The sequence below is a fragment of the Triticum aestivum genome, chromosome 6A, assembly GCF_018294505.1.
Source record: "Triticum aestivum cultivar Chinese Spring chromosome 6A, IWGSC CS RefSeq v2.1, whole genome shotgun sequence".
Taxonomy (NCBI): domain Eukaryota; kingdom Viridiplantae; phylum Streptophyta; class Magnoliopsida; order Poales; family Poaceae; genus Triticum; species Triticum aestivum.
In genome coordinates this window covers 3,483,729-3,499,279 of record NC_057809.1, presented here as the reverse complement: position 1 = coordinate 3,499,279, position 15,551 = coordinate 3,483,729, and the positions used below count along the sequence as shown (strand labels likewise).

General features: G+C 46.7%; 1 protein-coding gene across 1 annotated transcript; it reads left to right on the top strand.

Moving 5' to 3' along the window:
• Positions 1 to 1,885: 1,885 nt before the first annotated feature.
• Positions 1,886 to 5,321, top strand: LOC123129901 (putative F-box/kelch-repeat protein At3g17540). The gene is made up of 4 exons (XM_044549875.1): positions 1,886 to 2,144; positions 2,300 to 2,357; positions 2,587 to 3,755; positions 4,920 to 5,321. The coding sequence occupies exons 2-4, from the start codon at positions 2,323 to 2,325 to the stop codon at positions 4,931 to 4,933; spliced, it is 1,218 nt and encodes a 405-aa protein (XP_044405810.1). The 5' UTR covers positions 1,886 to 2,144; positions 2,300 to 2,322; the 3' UTR covers positions 4,934 to 5,321.
• Positions 5,322 to 15,551: the final 10,230 nt, after the last annotated feature.

The following is a 15,551-nucleotide window of genomic DNA, read 5'->3' as shown; positions in this document are numbered from 1 at the left end:
GTCCCTAAAACTATCTGCAGTTGACCTTGTGAGTCCTGCTAGTGATCTAACTGTGGTAATGCTTTCTCACATCACCACTTGCAGCAGAGGCAGACAGTGCTTATATATGCCCAGTTTTACTGCCTAGTTTCAGATAAACTAAGATTGTTTAACCTTCATTGTTGGTTTGCTATATGACCCAGTAGCCCCTCTTATGTTTCTGTATTTTGAAAAGTATCTCCTGCTTGATGCTTATACACATATATTTCCGTGTCTGGATATTCGTCACCGATAACTTGTTATGCTTGTTAACTTCAATTGATTTTCTGGATTAACTTTACAGAGTTTCTTTGTGAAGTCCCCTAACCGTGAGTCTTGGTAGTGATCTAACTGTGATAATGCTTTCTCACAAGTCACATCACCTCTTGCAGCAGAGGCAGACCATGCTTGTATATGCCCAGTTTTACTGCCTAGTAGAGAACACCCATAGCCCCAGTGCCTACTTAAAAGAAACTAAGAATGTTTAAAACCTCTGATGCTTCAGTAATTTGTGTCTCCTGCTTGATGCTTATGCACTTATATGGTTCGGTCGGTGTCTGTATATTTGTCACCAATAACTTGTTTTCATGCTTATTAACTTTAGTTGGATTTCTTGGTTGCAAGGCCAAGATACACAGAGGAGATGTTTGCCTGGTTGATTGAGACTCACTTGGCTCTTTCTTGGAGGAGGCAAGTCAAAATGAGCATTTGAGTTTTTGCCTGAACTTTGTTTGACTGAAGAAAATTACTGATTTTTTTCTTAAATGCTAGTCCTATTCTGGATCTGTCAATAGAGATTCTTCTTGTCCAGTGTAAACTGAAGATATCTTCCAGATCATGGACTTGCCATTTCCGACATGTGTCCAATAAGTCGGTCCTCCAGGAAAAGCAGCGGCCTGGCGAGAGAGCTAACTCGTGACTGCCATGGCGACGTTCATCTTCTCACCTGGGGCTACGTGCGCATAAGGAAAATGCTGCCTTAGATCGTTGCTGCTGTCAAAATCAAAATGTTTGGCCGTGATGTTTAGCATTTTTAGCACGGTTTCAGTTCTCTTTGACACAGTGTGGTTCTATACGTTTTGACCTTTGAATCAGGCCCTGCTCCATGATCAATTTCCTTGCAGTACACAGACATCACATTCACAATGCTGTGTCCTGCACTCGACCTGACCTTGTAGATTGCTTTTTTTTCTTGTTCATGCAGTCCTCAACGGCATAAGTTTAATAGCTCAATTCAGTCTCCATCGCAAAATAGAAAAGAGATCAATTCACTCATAGTACTGCTGTGTATTGGTCAATTAGTTCATTACAACATAATACTACACAAAAAACAAGAATTTAAGTAAAGTAATTGAAACTCTGTACTGGTTAAGTAGTTTGTGAATCTTGCTGTGTTGGTGGTAGATCAATTGGAAGAATCATAATAACATGCTTGGCATATAAAAAATATGGCTGCTTACAGGAACATCAATGACGACTCGATCAACTGGAGGTGTCGCACTCCAATTAGCAATTTTCTTCAGGAAACTTCTTCTGTCCAGACTGTTGTTTACCATATTGGCAGGAACATCAATGGAATAGCTCATGATTGTGCTCATCAGGTTCTCAACTCAAGAGTAGACTCTGTCCTTAGCTGCAGTGCTGTACTCATTCCTCTCAAAGCAATTCTCTTTGCCCAACTTTGCTTTATCTTCATAACTTTCAACTCCAGGGATATGTAATACACGTTGTACTATGCTTTTGAGATGAATGATATCTTGGCGCTTGGCGCCTTCTTGTGTTAAAAAAATAAAAATAAATTTAGAAATGAAAATTTAGAAATATAAGGATATTCATGTTTTTTTTAAAATCGGGTATCACAAAATAAAAAATGGAAAGAAAAATATTTATGCTTCAACAAACATCATGATTTTCCTAAAACCATGGTTTCCAAAAATGAAATAATCTCACAAAATAAAAAAAAAGAAATTATGCTTACTATAGTGGTCGTTCCCCACTCCCACTCTCAGCTGCGGACCGGAGAAGTTTCTAAAAAAAAAGCTGCGGAGCGGAGAAAGGAGGAGCGGAGCCGCCGGCGACCTCACCCCACCGCCCCGTCTCCGACAGCCACCCACCGGCGATTCGAGGTCTGGCAACCCAATCTACTCGTTCCTCTCCCTCTCCATCTAAACCAGTAACTCCGTTCTTCTTTTCTCTTCTTAATTTTTCCCTAGTAGTAAAAGTAAACCCTAGCTAGATTTCCCCCTCCTAATCAAACCCTAACAATCCTCCCCTGCTGCAGCTGTGGAGAGATAGGTGCTTCTGATGGATGCTGCTGCTGAGGTTCCCCAAGGCCAAGAGTAAGATTCCCAATCCAATTCCTCTCGCTTTGTGTATGCTATATATGCAGGATGGATGTGCATATTTGTGTGGGATAAGATAATGGGAGAAACCACCAGATTCATTATTACTTGACTTATGCCATGCTATATATGCAGGATGGATGTGCATATGTGTGTTGGATGTTTAATTTGCAACTGCCCCGATGTGCATATGTGTGTCCATTGATTACATTTCCTTTCATGCCAGGGCTGATCCCATTCCCAGCTCGCCGCATGTGGATGTCAGTAGCCTGCGCCGTTCTGTACTGCTGGCCGGCCCGGTGTCCGAGGTGCTCCGCGATGACAACCTCCTAATCGAGATCCTCGTCCGCCTCCCTCCCAAGCCGTCCTCGCTGCCCCGCGCGTCCGCCGTATGCAAGCGCTGGGGCAGCATCCTCTCCGACCCCCACTTCCGCAAACGCTTCCGCAAGCACCACCAGAAACCTCCTCTGCTCGGCTTCTTCAGAGGGTATGCTAAAAACTTCATTCCTGCCATGGACTCACCTGACCGCATCCCTGCTGCCCGCTTCTCCCTGCCCAAGAGCAGAATACCCTACCAGGAAGATGAAACATACATGGGCTGCCGCCATGGCCTCTCTCTCCTAATCAGCATGCATAAGGGCGAGACTGTCGTGTGGGATCCCCTCACCGGTGAAGAGCGCATCATGGCTTTTCCACCAGGGTTCAACAGTGCCTCAATGGGGAGTTACTGTGGCTGGCATGGCACTGTATTGTGCGTCGATGCCGAAGATGGGCATGTCCACGGAGATTGTTTCTCGAGCCCGTTTAAATTGGTTTTGGTTTGCGCTGAGTACAATACACCGGCATTTTGTTCTGTCTATGACTCGGCGTCTGGTGTTTGGGGAGATATTTTCTCGACGATGACGATAACAGCTGGAGTGTCTAGGTTAAGAAGGCCCAGCACCCTTGTCGGGAATGCACTTTGCTTGTTGATTTCTGGAGGTGATGTCCTTGTGTTTGATTTCAAAATGCAAAGTCTTTGTCTGCTCGAAAAGCCGGTAGAAAACCATGGTACCGACGACTGGTATTTTCAGCTCTTACGGATGGAGAATGATGGACTAGGCCTTGCTATTTTGTTGGACCTGACTATCAAATTATGGGAGAGGAAATCTAACAGCTATGGTGTTTTCGAATGGGTGCTGCTGCAGAAAACCATTCCACTCGAGGGTACGGTTCCAAGGAGAATGGATTCTGCACTTTTCGTCGGGTATGATGAGGACGCAAATGTGATTGTTCTCACTACTATAACCGGCAACTTCACACTCCAAGTTGACTCGATGCAGATCAAACATATTGTTAAAAGAAACAACATATGTCTTGACACCTTTTATCCCTACAGGAATTTCTATACTGCAGGTAATACGCCCTATCTACATTGCACAAGCAAAAAAGTCCATTTAGTTTGTTTTGCTCGTATTCGTTCCAGTTACTTTTGGTACGCTATTGCGGCAACGTTGTTCCTTTTATTAGGATTGAGCTAGATACATAAAAATATGTTGTCTTATTTGTTCCTCTGTTGATCTGATCATCTTATGGTTATCTAATTTCTTGTTATTATAGAGCTCCATTAAAGCTAGAACAAGGAATACAAATATTGCTTTGATCCCTGGCCATTGCTAAAGGCTAAATACAATTATGTGTTTGTAATGATCTTTTCATCAGAGGTGTACCAAAAATTGGAAAGTGGCAATAGCTGCAGTAGTGAAACCATCTGAAGTAATTAAGAAATCGGAACGTCTGGAGGCGGCTTAAAGCTTGTTATGTTTTCTTATTCATTATTTTTTTCCTTGCAAGTTTAAAATTTAACTTGATTGATCTTCATAGAAATCATCAATTCATAATACCATGGTCTAATTTTTATCAACGAGTAGTACTAGTTCATTAATTTCACGTAGTACTATGTAATACTTGTTATGGAACTCTGGTTTTCCAAGCCGTGCATATTTTATTTTGGCTTTATGGTCATAACTGGCACAAAACTCACTCGACAATAATTCTGGATAAATGCATTTTCTCTGAACATGTAAACAATTTTACCATTCTTTTTTGGACCTAGCGGTATATTTGGCTTCATTTACTATCCTTGATACATTTTCAAGAAGCATGCCTTTGGGTAGAGATACAAGCCATTTGTCCTTTGTCTGAGCATTACATATGGCTTGCACACAAAAGTAAATCTGGAATTACTTGACAATCTTGGAAGTTCAGTTTTTTTGCCTCAGATGATAGGCGGTGAGTCACCGATCTCTTAGTTTGAACTGTGATTGTACGTAGTTATGTAGCAAGAATCTTGAAAACATGTAAGCATATAGGTGCCAGTACAAACTAAATGTTCCCTTATTGTTGTTCTCCGTTTGTAGTATTAGCTTGTGTACTGGGATGATTCAGCTTTGGACATTTTCTGTTTAATCTGCAGTACGGCAAAGTTAATGCTTATTTTTGGGGATCATACCAAATTTGTTTTGTTGTGAGAGAGCATTACAAATTTGTTTGACTGGGATGACATTCATTGTTCTGCAGGTATTAAGAGTTAAAGTCGGGTTGCTGAGATGCAGCCATGGCTAGTTGGCGTAGGGAAGGTCTTCTATGTTGCTGAGATGCAGCCATGGCTAGTTGGTGTACTGAAGTTCTTCAAACTGTGTGTCTATAGTTTCTTCTATTTTATGTATGCCGGTGGCATGCGATGTGGTTGATGCTGAGATTGCTCTTGTATGTAGTTTCTTCTATTGTGTATGCCGGTGGCATGCGATGTGGTTGATGCTGAGACTTGTCGTGTGAAGTCTTGTATATTTTTATCTGGGACCAGCAGACATTAGTCAAGTTGCATGCCTGGTTAGCGACTCGTGGATTTGCTTGGGCTGATGCTTGACTCTGTGATGTAAGGTGGATGGGCAGGAAGAACTATTATCTTAGCATGTTACATAGTTGGTCGATGAATCCCCTGCTACAGCCAGCAGATGGGATAAAGGAAAAGATGATTACAAGGTTCACAAAACCCATTCACAGCCTGCAAGCCCATTCAACTTGGTTGCCTGCTGACTAGTACTTGACTCCAATTCAGCTACGCCCCCTGCTATCTGAACTTCTTCAGGCATTTCAGCAACAGTAGTAGCTTGCTCCTTCCCTGATGCATCAGTACTGCTTACAGTCTAGTTGAAATTTCTCTTGATTTGAATTATATCGAATTCTGGTTCCTGTTTCGGATTTACCAATTGCAGCTACAAGTCACCAAGAGATTCTTCAGGGAAAACAAAACCAATTTCTGGCCAACCATTCATGCTTCAGTTCAGCCATTACTTCATAATCCTGTACAAGAAACAAGAATTTAGTGTTACATTACTCATGAATGTGCTGCAGTTCGAAGCCTTTTAAGTATTCAACATCTCATGAGTTGCAGGGTGGAGGTGGTGGAAGAAGCATCATAACAATAATACAACACCTTAAATTCTTAGAGAAAGATCCCTGAGTTTTGCTACTCTCGCGGTTTCTCATAATCCCTTGAAGTAGTTTTCGAATCTTCAGAACCACGCCACTTATTTTGGGTTAAAGTCTGACCATATATTTAACTAGTAAATATAAATTATATGTCACAGAAATTATACCGTGGGTAACCTCTTTTCAATACAAATCGCCCTTGTTAAATCCGTTAGTATAATAGACAAATCATAAACTTTAGGTATTGTTGTAAACCCATTCATATTTTATTCTTACATAATACCTATTGTATTCTAACTTTTTCATGACTTATAACCCCAATATAATCCATAGCATCATTAAAACAAGCACGCTATGCAATAAAAACAAAATCTTTCTAAAATACAATAGTCTGTAATGATCTTAACAAAAACTATACTTCTATAACTTTATTGTTGGTTTGCATCATTGTTCAAGATATCTTCCGATATTCCGATAAATCGGCCGATTTATCGCTCACCTTGTCTGACCGATAAGATAAATCGGACGATAAATCGGCTGATATGCCGATAAACTAGCCGATTTACCCCTTATCATTGGTCGATCGATAAGTTCTCGATAAGAGATATCCCCAACATTGGGTTTGCTACATGACCATTTAAAACGTCTGATGTTTCAGTCATTTGTGTCTCCTGCTTGATGCTTATGCATTTATAAAAAAAAATTATAAAAGGAGGAGGACCCCCGGCCTCTGCATCTGGACGATGCATATGGCCACTTTATTAATTATTCTCACAAGACCTTACAAAGTCTTATAACAGTAAGATTAAAGCCACCATCTAAGTAACAACCGTCGATACTCATATCCAATTGATGAAGGGGCGATGACAGTCTGGGCCTAATAGCAAACAGACATCGCAGACATACCTAAACATCTAAGACCTGAGGTCCCAACCAGGACGCCTGCCGGGTATGGAGCACCTACCAGTCCGACACACTCCTCAACCAGGATGCCTGCCGGGTATGAGGCCGCCGCAGCCACCTGTCACCAATCTATCTTCAATGTTGTACTGCTGCACTGTTAGAGTTATATTGAGCATGGCCCTTGGCCTTTTGTATTCTAGCCTCTTGGCATTCTCTTGTACATGTATATATGATGCCTTTGACCTCCTAATAATAATATCAAGTTGCATATTTTCCTAACATGGTATTAAAGATTTAAGTTTTTTCCGCACGCGCAACTCGTGCTTCCTCCGATCCCATCTTGCGTCCACAGGTACTCTTGGCCGTCGCTGTCTTCTTCCCTGCCGGCAGCCACTCCTCCTTTCCCATGGCTGTCCGCTGGTGCACCAACCTGCTCGATCCAGCCCCAACACCACCACATCACACCACCACTTCTCACGCTACCACATCTAGCCACTTCTCTTCACCACGCCACAACCAGATCGAAGGGAGAGAAGAAGAGATCAAGGGTCAAGGGAAGATCGGAAGTACCAGGGAGATCACGGGTATTTGATTCCCTGCACAAACAGCACCTCATCCGGCTCACCCCGCCCAGGGCGCCGGCCCTTCCTCCCTGCCAGGTCGCCCCCGAGAAGGCCCTCCACCGTCGCCGTGATCAGGCCGCCGCCCGCTGCCTATCCGGCCGCCGCCGGCTTCGCTCCATCTCGCCCATCGGACCCGCCCGTTTTTCGCGTGCTGGTTCTTCAGTGCCGCCGGCGACCCCTGCAGGCTTCGCATCTGCCTCTTCCGCCCGTCCGTCCGTGAACACCAGTCAACCGCCGCCTCCATTCGTGTCGAGGCCGCTTCGTGTGTTATGCTGTGCGTGGCAACTCGGGACACGTTTCGGGCCTTTGCTGCTGTTGACACTTTGGCCCGGTTTCGGACGTGGTCTGTTGGATTGGAGTTTTGAGTAAAAAAAAGAGAGAAAAAAAATAAAAAAAATTGGTAAAATGCTTTTGTCGTGTACACCTCTTCATCGCCGCTGGATGTTTTTTGACGGTGTTCCGTACATTGATCCTGTCTCGCACATGCGCCTTCTCTCGGTGCTTGGTGCTCGCCCGTTTGAAGATGGTGGTTGTCGCTCTACTTCGACACATTTTGCGACTTCCGCCAGTGTTGTTGGCCGCTCTACATCGACTCCTCCCGCGGCTTCCGCGCACGACGGGGATCGCTCTGTGTCGACTCACCAAGTGGTTTCCACGTATGGCTCTACGTCGACTCGCCACTCTCGGTCGACTCTATATGCGGCTTCTACGGGTGGTGGAGACCGCTTATTATCGGCAGGTGTTTCTACCTCGACCTCTTCCGCCGTGTCCTTGTCTTCGTGTGGGATTGCGCAGCTGAAATCTCTGCTTGCTACTTGGGATTCTTCACCGACAAGTTTTGCATGTTCCGTGGCTGACTCTTCTGGCATTGAGAAACCACTTCTACTCATTCAGGTACATCCCCATGGATTCTTGATACCGGAGCATCTTTTCATATGACATATGATTCTTTCACTTTGACTTCCGTTCAACCTGTTGAGTCTCTTGTTCGCGTTTTTACGGCTGATGGCACTCCCCTCCAAGTAGCTAGTCGAGGCACTCTTACCACTTCTTCATTTCATGTTCCCTCTGTCGCTCATGTTCCTCGACTTACCATGCAACTCATATCTGGTGGTCAGATTGTTGACTCTAGTTGTAGGGTTATCCTCGACTTTGATTCGTGTTCTGTCCAGGATCGTCGCACGGGCGCTCTACTTGGTGCTGGCCCTCGACGCTCTGATGGTCTCTGGGAGCTTGACTGGCTACGTCTTCCTTCCGCTGCCACCGCTGCCAGTCCCATAGCCCCTGTCGCTGCATCTACTAGCTCTTTTCAGCAGTGGCATCATCGTCTTGGACATTTATGTGATTCTTGTCTCATCTTTGGTTCAGCGCGGTGTTCTGGGGTCTGTGTCCGGTAACGCTTCGTTGGATTGTATGGGTTGTAGGCTTGGTAAGTAGATTCAACTACCGTATCCTCATAGTGAGTCGATGTCCGAGCGCCCTTTTGACCTTGTTCACTCTGATGTTTGGGGTCCGGCTCCCTTTGCTTCAAAAGGGGGTCACCGCTACTATATTACGCAACTAGGGAGCACACGTGTGCTCCCTAGCGTTTCAAAGCACACAACTAAAAAAGGTAAGATTTTGTCCTAATGATATGATACAAATCCATTTCAAGAAAGGAAAGATCTTGTCCCATGTGCAATTATTTTGTGTGTTCAAAGTTTACATAACTTTTAAACCGAGCATCGAAATTAAGATCCATTTTCACTGTTAGGATTTTGGCGACAAACTCTTCAAAACAAGATCCCATATGGATATGTTTCGACACACTTTTTTTCTTAGGCAACTTTGGTGCCACGGAGAGGCAACTTTTATACTACAGTAGGCAACTTTCGGTTAGGCTGTGCATCACGGTCACCTATAATCCCGATGTTCTTTTGAGTTGGCTATGATGACCACCAAGTTGCCTAGCATCACCTGTAAGTTGCCTACCATGATTATTTGTCAACTTTGATGCTACATGAAAAACCTTGTTGTTAGGTTGTCTATCATGACTACCTATCAAACCAGTAATTTTATAAAGTTGGCTATCATGTTTGTCAAGATGCCTAGCATCACCTATGAAGTTGCTTTCGGCGAACTTTTTTTTTCTTGAGCAACTTTGGTGCCACATAGAGGCAACTTTTTGCACTAGAGTAGACAACTTTCGATTAGGCTGTGTATCATGGTCATCTATCATTCCAATTTTCTTCTAAGTTGGCTACGATGACCACCAAGTTGCCTAGCATCACCTCTAAGTTGCCTACCATGACTATCTATCAACTTTGATACTACATGAAAAACCTTGTGTTAGGTTGTCTATCATGACGACCTATCAAACCAGTGATGTTATAAAGTTGGCTAGCATGTTTGTCAAGTTGCCTAGCGTCACCTATGAAGTTGCTTTCGGCGAACTTCTTTTTCTTGGGCAACTTTGGTGCCACATAGAGGCGATTTTTTGCACTAGAGTAGACAACTTCCGATTAGGTTGTGTATCATGGTCATCTATCATTCCGATATTCTTCTAAGTTGTCTAGGATGACCACCAAGTTGCCTAGCATCACCTCTAAGTTGCCTACCATGACTATCTATCAACTTTGATACTACATGAAAAACCTTGTGTTAGGTTGTCTATCATGACGACCTATCAAACCGGTGATGTTATAAAGTTGGCTATCATGTTTTTCATGGTCATTTACCATGACTATCTATCAATTTACTAGAATAGGCAACTTTCGGTTAGGCTATGTATCTTGGTCATTTATCAACCCGATGTTCTTTTGAGTTGGCTACGATGACCACCAAGTTGCGTAGCATTACCTGTAAGTTGCCTACAATGACAACCTATCAAATTTGATGCTACATGAAAAATCTTGTTGTCGGGTTGTCTATCATGACCACCTATCAAATCAATGATATTATAAAGTTGGCTATCGCGTCCGTGAAGTTGCCTATCATGACTATCTATCAACTTTGATGCTACATGAAAAACGTTGTTGTCAGGTTCTCTATCATGACTACCTATCAACTCAATGTTGTCCAGTACTTGGCTATCATGACCGCCAAGTTGATTAGTGTCATCTACGAAGTTGCTTTTGATGAACTTTATTTTTCTGAAGCAAATTTGGTGCCATGGAGAGCCAAATTGTGTACTAAAGTATGCAAAGTGAGGAGAATGTTAGACAAATTTATATATTAGTACAAATTATGCAAGGAAGTTGCTTCCGTGCACCACTAAAATCCCAACAATGTGATCTCAGACTTGAAATGCCTGTACCATTAATCTGCATATTATTGTTCGTACAGGAGGGTACCGTGTTAATGGGCCGCCTAGAGTTAGTTTCACTGTTAGAGAAAGTGTCAAGGTAAATACAGAAGACAAATGACCAAAGTTTGTCGAATCTCAGTAGAGAAGACTGTCTCACACATGTACATCAACCACTCACAAACACACGTCAATTTCACAAAGATCCATGAATGCTGGAGGCGGAGAGAGATGGTACCTCACACATGTGTTGCATGTAGCACGCAAGCAGAATCAACTCAAATGCGACGCACACATACAACAGCAGCAGCAGTAGCGGGCTAGACGCCACACGCACCTACAGCAGCAGCGACCTAGCTAGACGTGCCGGTCTTTGTTCTGCTCGATGGAGATTATGAAGTCGTTGCCGGATGATTGATCTGATGTTTGCTCTGCTCGATCGGGCCGCCACACCTGTCCACTCCGTCCTCCTGGCCCCGTCCTCGACCTTGAGCCACGAATATAGCCGTCGTGCGCATTCCCTCCACTCCCAGCCTCCTGGATCGACTGACCCAGAGGGAGGCGAACTACCTGCAGGTGCCCGCCCAAGAACTTGCTCCTGTGGTCGCTTCAATCCTGTAGATAGAAAAGGGGCGAAGGAGATGGCTGCGCAATTGCTCCGGCTTCGTCAAGGGCCTGCGTCCGACATGAATCGAAGGACCCAGCCGCGGGATGCATCGACCCGGCGAGGGATCGGCGCGGCGGCGCGCAGGATGACAACGGGAGGGAGAAGCGGGGCACGGGGCCGCGACGGTGACGGTCTGGGGCGGGGGAGCGCGTCCGCTCGCGCAGGATGCTTCGATGCCGGTCGGTGTGTGGGGTACATCGTCGAAGAAGAAGGTTGGGGAAGGAGGAGCTCCGACGCAGGATTCGGATTGCTGGAGGCGGGCCAGGTCGATGGAGGCGGAGCGAAGCGGATCTCGCTGGGGTGTTGAGGAAGGTGAGTTCGTGGGGTCGTTTGTTTCGGCACCGACCACGCAACACCTGGAGGCTGCGATTTGGATCGAACGACGCGTAAGGTATGTGCTCGGGACGTCTATACAGCACAGCTGCACTTTTTAGAATTTAGGTTATCTTTATAGATGATTTTTCACGGTACACTTGGATCTATTTCATATCTTCTCGTAGTGAGGTCTTATCTATATACAAAAAATTTGATTCAAACCCAGTTTTCCACTCCTATTCGTGTTTTTCGCGCATATTCAGCTGGTGAGTATATCTCCCATGCACTGCGAGGATTCCTTGCTGAGCAAGGTACTCTTCCTCAGTTCTCTTGCCCTGGTGCTCATGCTCAGAATGGTGTGGCTGAGCGCAAGCATCGTCACCTTCTTGAGACAGCACGCGCGATGATGATCGCTGCCTCTCTTCCGCCTCACTTCTGGGCTGAGACTGTTACCACTTCCACGTATCTCATTAACATTCATCCATCTGCTGCTTTACAGGGCGGAATTCCTCTCGAGCGCCTTTTTGGTCGTTCTTCTGATTATTCGGTGCTTCGCTTGTTTGGTTGCGTTTGCTATGTTTTGCTTGCCCCTCGTAAACGCATCAAACTGACTGCTCAGTCTGTTGAATGTGTCTTTCTCGGATACAGTGATGAGCATAAGGGCTATCGGTGTTGGGATCCCATCGGTCGTCGGATGCGTATTTCTCGGGATGTGACCTTTGATGAGTCTCGTCCCTTCTACCCGCGTCCATCCTCCTCGGCCTTTTCCACAGAGGCTATCTCTTTTCTTATGTTTCCGGATACACCTCCATCTGTGCCCAGTATTCCTACTCTTCGTCCCGCTGTTGCAGATTCGACGCCGTCCTCTCCTACGGTTTCTTCTCCTCCCTCATCACATGACTCGCCACCTTCATCATCGCTATCTTCACCTTCTGCACCTTCATCACCAATATCTCCCCCTTCTCCACCTTCATCGATACATTCCCCGTCTACGTCTCCAGTGATTCCACCTCTTCCCTCCTTTCCTTTTCATTATACTCGCCGTCCACGTATTGTGGATGAGTCTACTGATGTGCCCACTACTTCTGGTGTGTCATCTTCCTCCTCTCAACTGACTTATGGTCTTCGTTCTCGGCCTTGTCCGCCCCCTGACCGATATTCTCCTTCTCGCTATGGTCTTTCGACCGTTCTTGAGCCGACTTCTTATCGAGATGCTATTGTGCATCCTGAATGGCAGTTTGCGATTGCAGAGGAGATTGCTGCCCTTGAGCGCACCGGCACATGGAATCTGGTTTCCCTTCCTCCCAGTGTTCGTCCCATCACTTGTAAGTGGGTCTATAAGATAAAGACTCGCTCTGATGGTTCTCTTGAGCGTTATAAAGCTCGTCTTGTGGCTCGTGGCTTCCAGCAAGAGCATGGTCATGATTACGATGAGACTTTTGCTCCCGGGGCCCATATGACCACTGTTCGTACACTTCTCGCCGTGGCCTCTGTTCACCATTGGTCCGTGTCTCAGCTTGATGTGAAGAATGCCTTTCTAAATGATAAGTTGCGTGAGGAGGTTTATATGCAGCCACCACCTGGGTATTCTATTCCTGATGTCATGGTTTGTCGTCTTCGTCGTTCTCTTTATGGCCTTAAGCAAGCCCCCCGTGCCTGGTTTGAGCGCACAAGACGAGCTTTATAACGCTCAAGAGAACCATCAGAACGAGTCTTTATCTTATAGACCCACTTACAAGTGATGGGACGAACACTGGGAGGAAGGGAAACCAGATCCCATGTGCCGGTGCGCTCAAGGGCAGCAATCTCCTCTGCCATCGCAAACTGCCATTCAGGATGCACAATAGCATCTCGATAAGAAGTCGGCTCAAGAACGGTCGAAAGACCATAGCGAGAAGGAGAATATCGGTCAGGGGGCGGACAAGGCCGAGAACGAAGACCATAAGTCGGTTGAGAGGAGGAAGATGACACACCAGAAGTAGTGGGCACATCAGTAGACTCATCCACAATACGTGGACGACGAGTATAATGAAAAGGAAAGGAGGGAAGAGGTGGAATCACTGGAGACGTAGACGAGGAATGTATCGATGAAGGTGGAGAAGGGGGAGATATTGGTGATGAAGGTGCATAAGGTGAAGATAGCGACGATGAAGCCCGGCCTCTCTTTCATCAACGCCATCACGACGCCGGATAATGTCACCCTCCTGCGCGAGTCCCACGCCACACATCGGGCACCGAGTCTCCACTGCGCCACGCCGTCGAGAATCGCCACCATTAATGTGCAGGATGAATCACCGCTCCACCAATTATTCCGTCCACTGGTCCCTCAAGCCCGTGTACACCTCCAAGAATGACGCCACAAGAGGTAAACGACACAATAATGCCGCCGTTATCCGATCTACTGATCTAGGGTTTTCCCCGGAGGTAGCAGATAGTGGCCTGGAACTTCTCAACAGCGATGCCTTCAACAAGGGAACGACACCGAATAGTGCCGCCATCGCCGGCCTCGGCAGCAGCCGCGAGCAGGTGTTCACCCAGATTTGTTCCAATGGCCTCCATCAAGCGTCTTGTGCACGGATCGTCCACCACCACAGCTGCCGCGTCGCCGCATCGCCGCATCGCCCGTCGCGAGTCCACAACCGCCGACACAGTCCTCCGACGCCCGGGGCTGCCGCGTCGACCGTCGCGAGTCCACAGCCGCCGACACGGTCCTCCGACGTCCGGGGCCGCCGCCCCGGGATCCAGCCCTCGCTGGTCGCCGAGTCCTGCCGCCGCACGCCTGATGCGCATCGGACCGGGATGCCGCCGGCCGCGACCAGGGCCCGGCAAGATCTGGGAAGAGGAATCAACCTCCACCGCAGCATCTAGCCACGCGCCGGAGCATCCAAACGCCGCCAGCCCCCGTCCAGTGTCCGCCATGGTGTAACGCCCCGAGACCGATGCGCCAGGTGTCTTCCAGTTATTCGATGTTGTTGCCTTGTATTTTTCTTGCGTGTTGCATCTTGCCATGTCATCATCCGCATTGCATCGTCATGTTTTCAAAACTTGCATCTGGCCTGGTCTCCTCGTTCTCTCCGTTGTCCGTTCTGAGCCCAGACACACTTGCACGTGCCCGCGGCATGTCCGTATTATTATTTTATAAATGGCTGAAAAATGTTCTCGGAATGGGTTGAAAGTTGGCATGTGGTGTTGTTATGTTGTAGGTAGGCCGTCTGCCAAATTTCATCGCATTCGGAGTTCGTTTGATAGCCCAACGGATAACTATAGCGACATTAGAGTCGGTCTAACGTCGGACGTTTTCGGTCTTCGGAAACCGTGCCGGGCTGCATCTCTCCCCTCTTCTCTCAGACCAACCCGCTCTTCACAATCCGCCAGACCCAGCCTAACCCTCTCTGCGCAGTGCATCGGACCCCTCATGTGCGCGTCCGAAATTGTCCCGGACCCGACCTGGGCAGTCGTCACCGTTGGATCCAGATCATCCTCAAACGTCTACAAAACATCACCGTTTTCTTATTTGGACTTCCTAGCTATTTTATTCGCGATCGTTCGATTGCGATCGGAGGACGGTATACCCCTAAGTCAACCCACCTACTATATATGTAGTCTATCGCTAGTCCATTTTGGACAACCCTAATTTCTAGGGATCCTACCCTAGCGCCGCCGCCCACTTTCTCCCCAATTTCAGTGCCCGACCAACCACCGCATCCTGTTCCTCGATCCCCTCGCTTCTGCGTCCCCGGACGCGTCCAACGCCCGCTGCTCCTCGTGACAGCGCGCCCACAGGGGCAGCATCGCCGGCCGCCCTTTCCCATCTCGATTGTTCCAGGACCCCGTCGCCTCTCCCTTTCCCTGCCTTTTCCCATCTCTTCAAGCTCTCTCTCAATTTTCTCTCATCTCTCTCGTTTCTCTTCACAGGGACCGACGCC